The following is a 12,482-nucleotide window of genomic DNA, read 5'->3' as shown; positions in this document are numbered from 1 at the left end:
TCAATATAGCCGATTCGGATACATGCTGACGTTTGAGAACCAGCGACAGAGAACACTGTACCATGCCAATGGCTTTTGTTGCTCTGGGATACACCCTGAACACACGTCCACGTTGCCCAGTATTCTTTCTGGCACGTTTAATGGCTCCATAATGGGCTAATCTGGGGCCAGTGCTGTGGCACCATGTTCTTGACCATATCTAGGTCTTTTATTTTAGTCCTGGGTTCCATCTATCTCAAAGAGATAGAGCACGTAGGGCATCATCTGCACCTGTACGTGCCCGTCTGTCTGTCCTTCCCTCCTGTCACATAAAGCCAAGTGACCTGGCAGAGCAGTTCTTGCTGCCATAACTTTGTGTTAGCGAGGGAGTCAGAAGGAGAAACGCAGCAACTGATACCGTCTTTTGCAATTACAGCTCTTCTCCCGCCAGAACAAGGTCGGGTATCGAGAGAAGCGGGGCACGCATGTGCACGTGCGCACGCACACACACGCATACACGGATACACGCAGACACACACGACTCACCAGGCTGGAGGTTTCAGTCTGAACAACCTCTCTGCTGCCTGGACAGCCTTCCCGACATCGCTGGCCAACATGCTGACGCTGAAGAACTGACCCACGTCCCAGTAATTGTTCATTTTCTCCAAGCTCCCTTTTCTTCCCAACAAACTGTTTAGCCGGACACCTGAAGAATTTGAATTTTAGATGAAGCTACAAGAAAATCTTTCTAGCTTCTCTCCTATTATGCAAGCCTTGAGAGAGAGCAAAGAGCACGCACTTTATTTGGGCGACAGTCTCGGGACTGCTACCCAGAGAGTCCCCGTTCCTTCTGAAAGAAAATGCTAGTTATTTGAAGATCGATTTTAGTGCTCAGTTTGGGTGACCAAAGCCTGTCAGCCTATCATGCGATCAGAAATAGCTTTACCTATCTTTCTTAGTTCCATGGAAGTTTCAAATTGTTGTCCAGCAACCATCAGCAAAACGGCCAGGTTAATTCCTGAATAAAGAGACGACTGGAGCTCAAACCCTTTGCGGTACCTGTAATGACAGACCCGCCAGATTCTTGTTATCATGGTAGAGGGAAAAAATGATGAATGATGGCACAAGCCAACCTTCTCATGAGTTCTTCCACCATCTACGGTTTTCCGGGTCCCCCTCCCTCTTTACATGCAGCTACAGCCAGCAAATAGCTCCTTAAAAATGTCATCATCATTACACTAAGGAGTCAAAACCATTTTCTCCATCAGGGTTAGATTTTTATTAAAAAAACCATGATCGCTGAATGAGATGAGGATGTTAAAGTGCAAAAAGAAACATAAAACTTTTAATAACCCTACCCACAAAAGGAGACCACGACTGGATATCTAAATCTCATCTTAAAAGCGAGACTCCGCTTGTATACAGAACATTTTTGTTCTTATAGAGCAATTCCATCATTTGCAGGCTATTATTCTGCAGGCTGTTTGTTTGCTTTTTATCACAAAATTGAGGTCCATCTTTCCTGGAGGAAGCGGTGTTGCCAGAACCCAGCCCCAAGATCGTTCTGAGAATCGTGGCGTCAAGTGGGAGAAGGAGCCGGAGGCGAAAGGGCACTATCCCAGAGAATACTATTTTTTATTCCAAAGTTTGAAGAATTCCATTTTAGTTCTCTATTTTTTTTTCTATACATAGAAATCTGCTCTCCCTTCCTTGAGCGGGTAGGACTATCCTGACTGCAGAAAAAAGAATTTAATCGATGAAGTAATGATAATGGGTGTCTTTCAGTGGCCCAGTTCAGAGCAAAGACTTGTGAACCAGGAGGAACTCGATCACCTGTGCCACAGCAAGAGAATTAAACCCCAAGAAAATATTCATTGTGGAAGGGAGAACCTATCATTTAAGTCTGTTAAATTTCAGTTTTGTGAACTTTGGGGCATAACGTCACTACGCTCAGATGGACCAGAGAACACTAAGAAAGTTGGTCCAACCCAAGCCAACAAAACTCCAATGAAATTGAACCCCACCCCATTATGTTTTGGGGATTTTCAATACCTTATCCCACGATATTTGATCTTTTCCCCACCTGCTTTTACAATCAAAAGTTACCTGGGGAGAGGGGAGACCTCTCTCTGCCTCTCATCCATAAATCCAACAGGTCCAGCTTCGGGGTTGATGAGACTTGAACGTGGAGTCAGGACCACAGTCCATTCCCAGCCTCTTCCCAGCTGCCTAACTCCCGCAGCCACAAGTTATAGCTCACTACCGGAGCACCTGGGTCAGATGACCCCAAGGTCTCACCGGAGCTACACCCCAGAATCTGACTGAGCTTCATTTACCTCCTGGACCCACCACCTTCTCAAGTGGATGGAGAAAGGCTCCTGGGACTTTCTTGCAATAGCCACAGGCAGTCATGTCCTGACCTGGGGGCTGAATTCTTGGCCACTGTGGTGGGAACACAGCTTCCTACTTCGGCCCTACCTGACATGAATTCCCCTTCAACACCCCAAGCGACTCCTAGCACAACAGTGCATTAGGTACCGCTGGGAATTTACTAAGAATAAAATGGGGTCCCTGCCCTCCACAAGCCTATACTATGGAGGAGAGAGTAAGAACCCCACACACAACTATCGAAGAAAGAGAATTTCTACGCGCTTTCTCTGCAGAGCACCTAGAATGGCGATCTAGAGTTTGAGTTTTTCTCTAACGGGGAATGGGGAGCCACAGCGGGTCTTTGAGCTTTAGGAGGAATAAGGAATGGTGGTTCGATCTCTGAGGGCTAGGCTTTAGAGACACCGAGCAGAGAGCCTACTTGGGATATTGTGAGAACATTCCTGGCAGGAAAGTGGAAAGAAAAAAAAGAAAAAGGCACCAACCAGGGCCATGGAGAGGACAGTGAGGGAAGACACAGAGAGGGGCTGGACCCGGGGCCCGAGCACGTCAGGAGGTGAGTGAGTGAAAGTCGGCAAACATTCACAGAAGATGTAAGCAGAAGAGGCTGAAGAGTGGTAGTAAGAAAACAAGGCCCTGGAAGCCACCCCACGTGGGGCGGACAGAAGGACGTTAGCCTTGGGTACGCTGCCCCTCAGGTGGGACAAAGAGGGGGTGCCGGGGGGCCAAAGCTCAGGGCACGGGTTGGGTTGCAGATCGGTTCCAGGTGTGGGAGTGACAGGGGTCACCAGCGAGGAGAGCGGACGGAGAGAAGAGGGGAGAGGACAGAGCCGGACGGAGCCAGAGGAGGAGAGGGAAAGGGAAGCAGAACGGAGAGCAGGGCAGCCATGTCAAGAGCGTCCGTGACAGAAGCAGGTGAGGAAAGCTACGGGCTCCACCTTCCACACGCGTCCAGCTTCTGGCATCTCCTCATGTTCATCAGCACCGCCCTGGTTCAAGTTACCACCAGCTCTTCCCTGAACTACCGCAGTCGTCTCCTAGCTGTTCCCTACGGCTGCCCTGGCCCTTGTGCTGGGTGGTCTAATAGCCACGACTCCTCCTCAGCCCACTACACACGTGCCTTTGTCACTCTTCCCCGCCATGGCTCGAGTCCATCTCTCCACCCCCTTGAATCGGGGCTAACCATGTGACTTGCTTGTGGTGTGACCAAGAGCATGTGGCACAACTGCCCTCCCGGGAGCTCTGGAGCCGAAGCCTCCGCCTTCACTCTCTGAGAATGCTGCCCACCGCCTGACAAAAGCCCGTCGGCTAGGGTCCGAACCACAGGCAGAGAACAGAGGGGCACCTCCAAACCCAGCATCAGCTGCCAAACGTGTGGGAGGCCATCTTGGACCTTCCAGCCCCGCTGAGCCTTCAGCTGACCTCTGTTTCAGGAGTGAGCCCAGCACATCAGGAGGGGAACCAGCCGAGGAGCGGCCTGCCTAATGCACAGCATCATGAAAAATTAGAAACCACTCTTTGAAGCCATTCCTTTTGGATGTATTTGTTATGCAGCAAACGATAGCTGATACACGCCCGAAAATGTATTCTTTGCATAACAGTGAGAGTGCACTGGTGAAAATGCACATCAGAACTCGTCCCTGCTCTGCTCAGAGCGCGCTGATGTCACATCTCCCTCAGAGTTCAAGGGTCTCCTCGCCTGTTTCTTGCCACTGTCCCCTCACTCATGCCCCACCATCCCTAAACATGCCTGGGAAGATCCCCCTCTGGGTTTTGGCCCCTGCTGGCCCCTATTCTTGGAACACTTTCTCTACGGTTCTCTCTAAGGCTCACCTCACTGCCTTTACATCTTTACTCACCTTCCCTGACCACCCTAGCAGAGACTGCCTCCAGCTCCTCTCAAGCCTCCTTCCCTCCCTGATGAGCTCGCCCCCAGAGCCCTCATCAACAGGTAACATCCGGTTCTTCTCTATTTCTTTGTCTGACTTCCCTTACCAGCCATGCAAGGTCCACATGGGCCACAAGGGCCAGAATTTGTGTCTATGTCTGCTGTGTCCTTATCCCCACCACCTAGAAAAGTTGCCGGCATACAGTAACCCTGACTGACTAGGAGGGAGGTTTACCACTCGATGGCGTTGTCTCGGCTGGTGTCATCTTTGCAGTCTGAATCCAAGAAGATGTCCTTGTAGATCCTCCCACACAGGCAGAACATGTCAGGGGCCGGGTGGTCACAACTCTGCAGAATCTGGAGCACGACCTGCAGAGCCTTCTCGCGGTCGCCAGGACTGTTTCTCCTGAGAGATTTGTGCAGAAAGATCACACATGTCTGAATTAGGACCCAGGAGCACATGCGCTCATTCTGTGAAGGGCTGGTAGAAGGATGCTGTGTTTTAGCAGCACAAAATCTAGCTCATTTTTTCATGTTCAAATATAGCAACTGCTTCAGACTCACACCATTAAATCTCACAATGTCACACACAGCCCCCACTTGGTCCCTTTTCTCAATGAGACCTAGACTGTGGATGGAAGCAAATGCAGACTGATGTGTCCGCAAGAGAAAAAAAATAACACGGCAGCCTCCTGTAGCTAGACGAACAGCAAGGATTTCAGAAGCTAAGCCTGAATTGTGATGACGACACAATCTGACAAAAGATTCTTTTGGAAAAGCAGCAGGGCCTGCAAATCCAGAAAGCCAAGAGAAATTTATGTCTTGACCTGAGACGGCTTGCTCTCTTCAAACAGGCCAAGACCCTAGCAGTTCCTGTCCCCTGGTCTCATGTTATGTCCACTAGAGAAGAAAATTTAGAAAATTGTTTCTATATTCAAAAATCAGTCTTCTTGCTTATTAGATTATATGGTGAAAAATTTTTCATTTTCCACAGGGGTAGTGGATTCCTTAGACCGCTGTTAAAAGAATCTTTCCCACCAAATAACCTGAGTTTGTGGCTGTGAAATATTATGTCTCCCTGTGAAGGTTTGGAAGCAAATGCCTGAGAGCTGTGGAGACTGAGGAAATCAACTACGGCTAACGATGTTCATTTTCTAATGTAAGAGAGTAAGTACTTGTAAAGAGTAGTAATTTCTATATACTATTGCTAAGGAGTGATCTCTAGGATATATCATTAAGACAAGAAAGCTAGGTATTGAATACTGTGTACACAAAGCTACCTTTTTATTTAAGCAAAGGGGGCATGAGAATAGAGATATGTACCTGCTTTTATTTCCTCAAAATGAAAGGATAAACCAAAAGGAATAAAAATGACCACCAACAGGTGGAGGGAGAAAAAAAATAAACAGACAGGAACAGTGAATTTCTGTAAGAAATTTCTGTAAGAAAATTTCTTTTCTTACAAAAAGAAATTCACTTTTTGTAATTTGAAACTATGGAATTTTTTTTTTTTTAAGATTTTATTTATTTGTCAGAGAGAGCGAGCGAGAGCGAGCACAGGCAGACAGAGTGGAAGGCAGAGTCAGACGGAGAAGCAGGCTCCCTGCGGAGCAAGGAGCCCGATGTGGGACTCGATCCCAGGATGCTGGGATCATGACCTGAGCCGAAGGCAGCTGCTTAACCAACTGAGCCACCCAGGCGTCCCGGAATTTTTTTTTTTTTTTTGATAACATATAATGTTAGTATTATTTGCTTCAGGGGTACAGGTCTGTGATTCATCAGTCTTACACAATTCACAGCACTCGCCATAGCACATACCCTCCCCAATGTCCATAACCCATTGCCCCCCAAACCTCCCACCCACTCTCCCCTCCAGCAACCCTCAGTTTGTCTCCTGAGATTAAGAGTCTCTTATGGTTTGTCTCCCTCTCTGGTTTCGTCTTGGAAACTATGGAAATTTTTTTACACAATTATAAAAAAATGAAATTTTAAAAATATAAGTGTTTCCTAAAACACCATCTGAATTTGTGGCTGTAACAAAACAAAACAAATGAACCTCCACATGTGGCTGATGGGTCACCCACAAAAGAGAAACTAATTCATGTGATTTTTTTAAAACAGCAATTTGACCATATTTTCTTAAGAGCATATAACCTAAGAAGAAAATGTAAATGCAAAGAAATTTTAAATAGTTTCCAGTAATCCTATTGTTAGTGATAATAATGGTCTGGTATTTTGAAAATATCACCTATTTGTAGTAAAGAATACAACAAAATAATGATGTTAATATCATTAAGAACCAGAGATATATAAAATCCAAGAAATTCAGTAAAAAGCCTATGGTCCTAAATTTGAATTGGAACATCAGCATGAATTCACCAAGTGGTTTTCCTAGCTCAGTTTACCTAAAAGGACTAAAACAAAGACCAACTCAGTAGCAATGAGAACCCCCAAGGCCTGACTAGGGTCTCTAAATACCATGTCTCGCTACACGGAGCCAGGACTCCATGGAGGAACGGCCGATTCCAGACAGGTCTATCATGATCCTGCAACATCTTACTACAAAGACATGAGGAACCTACTAAGCTTGTATGAAAAAGGCTGCAGAACCAACAAGAATCAGTTTTTGGCCAAAGAGGAGACAATGTGAGTGTTAGGAAGAACAGTAACTATAAACGATTGAAACGTTTCAACTATATTACAGTGATGAAGAGGAAACCTCTACACCAAAGAGGACTTAAGGGTCTTATCAACCAAATGCCACGTACAGACCTTGTCTGGATCATAACTCAAACAAATCCATTATAAACATCAAACTAAAGAGAGGTAACTGGGAAAATGTGAACATGCATGCTGAGGAATTATTGTTCATCTTGAGGTAAAACATAATCATGACTACATTTTGTAAAACTGTCCCTCAGACAATACTGAAATCTCTACGGATAAAATGGAATGTCTTGACTTCATAATCCTTCTGGTGTTAGGGTGTAGGCTATGCAGGGGTAAGTACTGAAGTGGAGAGGGATACATGGGGGTTCCCTGTATTATTTCCTACTTTTTAAAAAATTATGTAAGTTGCCATATGGTACATCATTAGTTTTTGATGTAGTGTTTGGTCCATGATTCCTTGTTTGCATAGAACACCCAGTGCTCCACACAATACTTTTGACTGTGTTCGAAATTTCTATAAAACAAAAAAAGTCAAAATCCATCCTGACTCAACAATTCCACTTCTAGAATCTGTAATATAGAAAAACCCCTATATATTTTTATTCAAGAATTTTTGCACAAAGATGTTTATTATCGCTTTGCCCCTAACAGTGAAAAACTGGAGATAACCCAAATGTCCACTGACATACAAATGGTAAAATATAGTTTGTAACAACCAAACAATGGAGTATCATGCAACCCTTAGAAAGAGGCAAGTCTGTATGTGATTATATAGAAGAATTTCCATAAAGTTCATGGAAAAAACTGCTGAGCAAAATGAATAGCACAATCCCATTCTTTGCACTCAACACTAGTCACATATATGTTCGTGTGCACAAAGTCTGGAAGGATACACATTATATTGTTCAAAAAAAATCATTGCTGGGATTTGTACGAGGTGTTCCTATATATGTTTTACCAACAACTATTCTAATAAATGAATAAAGATATTATTCTTTTTAGTTTCTTGGCAATTTTACAAAAGGCTCTTCTATGCTTTCTTTCTGGATGACCTGTACCTCAGAAAAACTACTGTATCGTTCGGGACAGCAGATTGGTACCTCAAACAGCTTTCCTTAACTGGGGATCTGCTAGTGTATTTAGCTCCAGAGAAAATTATTTTATTATCTGAGTGACTGTTTTCTCCCTTCTCCCAAGTCTGGTACTCAGATAGCCCTATTCTCTGGATGCGTTAGAGTTCATTCAACTGATACAATAGATGCCTTAAGGTCTTAGCGTTCAATTCTCTGTGGAACCCAACCTGGGTTGAGAAGGGCTAATCTAGACACTTGGCATTCTTCTGGAAAGCTGCCGTAATTAAGCCTGTATTACAACTCTAACTTTTTCTATTGTCTACATTGGTCTTGTTCTTACATACTTGATCTCGACGCTCTTTGTCCACAGAATCCAATTTTACCGGCCTGCAAACCAGATCTCTAAATGAACAGCCCACCCATGATACCGTCTCATTTTTAAGAGCCAACAGATACCAACCCAATTCAAATTTACTGGAGCATTTAAATAATGTCTACGGTCTGTGGTAGGAAAACACAAAAGATTAAAACTTGAATGAGGTACAAAATTTCTGTATCTGTTATGAGCCAACTTTTGAGGTGTGGAATATTCAGGATCTGAGAAGAATGTACTTAACGCTTCCACATGCTTCATTACTGATCTGGGTTCAGATTTGTTTGGTTTCCTTTGGACCATTTACAGCAACACTTCCCTTGAATGTTTTTCATTAGCTTGAAACTTACCCTTGTAACTCAAAACAAAAGGTCTTCTTAGGATTAAAAAAAAAAAAGACAAACACCAAACATTAGCAAAAAATGAAAAGCAAAGTGATTCTTGGATTATAAGCCACTTTAGGACAGGTGCTAAATAGCTTATCCCTTTAGTGTTTAATCACCAGTTTTCAGATCTGTTTATCACTCTCAGATCCCGAAGTATACACGGATAGGTCTATAGATAAAAACCCATGTTTAATCAGTCCAGCAACACAGGTTTCTGACAATAAAGCCATTTCACACATTAAGAGACAGATATGAATTGGGGCGCCTGGGTGGCTCAGTGGTTTAAGCCGATGCCTTCGGCTCAGGTCATGATCTCAGGGTCCTGGGATCAAGCCCCACGTCGGGCTCTCTGCTCAGGGGGAGCCTGCTTCCTCCTCTCTCTCTGCCTGCCTCTCTGCCTACTTGTGATCTCTGTCTATCAAATAAATAAATAAAAATCTTAAAAAAAAAGGAGACAGATATGAATTAAGATGGGAGATTGTAAGTTTGGCTTCATATTAGAATCACCTGGGAAACTGTAAAAACCTCCGCATTGATGTTGCACTTGAGACCAATTAAATCATTCTCTGGAGATGGGATCCAGCCATCAGCGTGTCTTACCCCGGATATTTGGACCCAATAGGCCTGGGTCACCGCTGAAAGCACTGATCACTTCTTGGCCCTCGTCTTGCCTGACCTACAAAGTCGCACTTGACAGCTGAGCACTCCTTCCTCCTTGGACCACTTTCCTTTGCCTTGCAGGGCACCACACAACCCTGATTTTCCTTCTACTTTAGTCTAATTTTCTGGCCCCTATTCATCTCCAGTTTTTTAAAATTTTTTTTTAAGATTTTATTTATTTATTTGATAGAGAGTGATCACAAGTAGGCAGAGAGACAGGCAGAGAGGGGGGGAGCAGGCTCCCTGATGAGCAGAGAACCCTGACCTGAGACAAAGGCAGAGGCTTAACCCACTGAGCCACCCAGGTGCCCCTCATCTCCCAGTTCTCCCAGTTTTTTTTTTTTTTTAAAGATTTTATTTATTTATTTGACAGACAGAAATCACAAGTAGACGGAGAGGCAGGCAGAGAGAGAGAGAGGGAAGCAGGCTCCCTGCTGAGCAGAGAGCCCGATGCAGGACTCGATCCCAGGACCCTGAGATCATGACCTGAGCCAAAGGCAGCGGCTTAACCCACTGAGCCACCCAGGTGCCCCTCATCTCCCAGTTTTTTAACACTGGAGCAGGGGTCCTCAGCCAAGCCTTGGACCTTCGTCTCTATGAGAAACTACACTAGATCCCTTCGCGATCCCATCTAGTGTCCCTCATTTTCAAACCACCCACATTCTGATAACTCCCAAATTCCTAACTCAAGCCCAGAGCTCTCCCATGAACTCCAGGCTTCCATATCCAACTGCCTTCCTAGCATCTCACTTGCATGTCTAATATTGCAAACTTGCTGTGTCCGAAACTCAACCGTTCATTGTTCCATCAAAGCTGTTCTTCTCCACCTTATTCAATGACGCCCGATCTACTCTTCCTGTTTTCCATGCCAAACACTTCGGAGTCATGCCTCATTTTGTTAGCACTTTTTATTCAATCCAAAAATTGTATTGGCTTTTATTTTCAGCTATATCCAAAAGTGGCCTGCTCCTCATGACCCCCACCATTCCTACCCTGGTCCCAGTAACGGTCATTTCCTGCTTCTTCCCTCACTCCTCTACAATCTGTTCTCAACACAGTGGTCAGAGCGATCTAGCTAAACACTAAGTCAGGCTGTGTCACTCTGCTACTCAAAACGTTCTATGAAAATCCTCTATCTGGCAAGGAGTTAATATCCAAAATAGATAAAGAATTCATACAACTCAATAGCAGAAGAAGTCTGATTCAAAAAACGGGCACAGGAGCTGAAGAAACATTTTCCCATAGAAGGCATCAAGAAGGCCAACAGACGCAGGGAAAGATGGTCAACATCATTTATCAGCAGGAAAACGCAATTCAAAAATCACAATGAAACATCAACTCTCGTTTGTTAGAAAGGCTAAGATAAAAACCAAAACAAATCAAAAATCAAGAAATAGCAAGTGTCGGTGAGGATGTGGAGAAAAGGGAACCCTCATGTACTGTGGGTGGGAATGCAAACTGGTGCAGCTACTGTGGAAAACAATATGGAGATTTTCAAAAAAATTTGAGATAGAGCTACCATAGAACCCAGGAATCCCACTTGTGGGTATTTAGCTACAGGAAATGAAAACACTGATCTAAAAGGCCCCTGCACTCCCACTTTTGCTGTAACATTATTCACAACAGCCAAGACCTGCAACCGCCCAAATGTCCATCCGCAGATGAACAGTAAACAGTGTGGCGCACATACACAACCAGAATCAGTCCTAAACAGAAAGGACTCGTGCCATCTGCAACAACATGGGTGGATCTTGAGGGCATTATGCTAAGTGAAGTAAGTCAGAGAAAGACAAACACTGTATGATCTCACTTACATGTGGAATCTAAAAAAGCAACGAACCCAACCAAATCCAGCTCACATATACAGGGGACAGACTGGTGGCTGCCGGGGGTGGGGGGTGGGGGGTGAAATGGGTCGAAAGGCATAAACTTTCATGTATAAAATATGCAAGTCTTGGGGATTTAGTACATGGCATGGTGACCACAGTTAACACTGTATTATAGATTTGCAAGTTCCATGGGGTAATCTGGCCAGCTCAGTCGGTAGAGTGTGTGACTCCTTGATCTCAGGGTCTTGAGTTCAAGCCCCATGTTGGGTGCAGAGCCTACTTTTAAAAAAAAGTTCCCAAGAGAGAGCTTAAAAGTTCTTATCATAGGGATGGATGTTAAAGAGACTATTATGATCATTACATAAAACGTACATGTGTCATAGCATTATGCTATGCACCTGAACTAATGAAATGTTATATATCAGTCATAGCTCAAAAACAAACCTGACAAGACACCCTAGCAGGGCTCCCAAGTCAGAGCAGATACCTATCTTCTTTCAGTGGCCTGCAAGATTCTGGAAGATTTGGCAGCTAATTGCACTATCCACTCCCCATCACCTACTCGGCTCCAGCTGCACAAGCCTCTCCCATTCCATGTTGTTCCCTGGAACCTTCTAGAATGTTCCTCCCCAATATATTTACATGGTGTGCTTCCTCATCCATTTCTCTTTTTTCTTCATGTCACTCTCTCATAAAACCAGTCTTTTCTGAGCACTCAGCTTATACATGTAATCTGCCCCACCAGCCTCCCTAACACCGTAGCCTGTTTTAATAGTTTTACTTAGTTTCTATCATCTCTAGGAGCTCAACCGATGTCTATTACATGGATGGCAAACTGAACCGCACTGAACACGAAACCGTCTTCATCCACTGATGGCTGAACGAGCACAGACAATGACAGAGCATCCCCTACACGGCCCTGTACTCTCGAAATCCTGCAGCGGGACATAGTGAGGCCTACGTAAATGCACAGAAAGCTGCAAAGATATACAGCAAAGTGCAGAGAGAGAGAACTTCGGCAACACAGGTAGGATTAGAGAATAGATTTATAAGGGACAATTGCTTTCAATATTTCCCCACCCCCAGTTTTTCGCAAAAATATATAAACATATTTATTACTTGTGCAGTAAGCTACCCAAACTAAAAAAAAAAAAAAAAAAAAAAAAAAAAAAACCACAACCCTGGCCTGGGAACTTTTACAGCTAGATTCTGGTTATTTTTCATAGCATTTACTAT

At 44.4% G+C, this 12,482-nt stretch overlaps 1 protein-coding gene across 3 annotated transcripts in view; it reads right to left on the bottom strand.

The window, feature by feature from the left end:
* Positions 1–12,482, bottom strand: part of MAP3K15 (mitogen-activated protein kinase kinase kinase 15) — a 115,753-nt gene that overhangs the window by 48,661 nt on the left and 54,610 nt on the right. For all 3 annotated transcript variants that reach the window (XM_059385745.1, XM_059385743.1, XM_059385744.1), the window contains exons 7-9: positions 4,491–4,661; positions 926–1,038; positions 526–685 (exon numbers count right to left, since the gene is read on the bottom strand). In XM_059385745.1, the coding sequence (XP_059241728.1) occupies positions 526–685; positions 926–1,038; positions 4,491–4,661 (444 nt within the window). The remainder of the gene's footprint in view (positions 1–525; positions 686–925; positions 1,039–4,490; positions 4,662–12,482) is intronic.

Source organism: Mustela nigripes, chromosome X, assembly GCF_022355385.1.
Source record: "Mustela nigripes isolate SB6536 chromosome X, MUSNIG.SB6536, whole genome shotgun sequence".
Taxonomy (NCBI): Eukaryota; Metazoa; Chordata; class Mammalia; order Carnivora; family Mustelidae; genus Mustela; species Mustela nigripes.
This window is presented reverse-complemented; position numbering and strand designations above follow the sequence as displayed.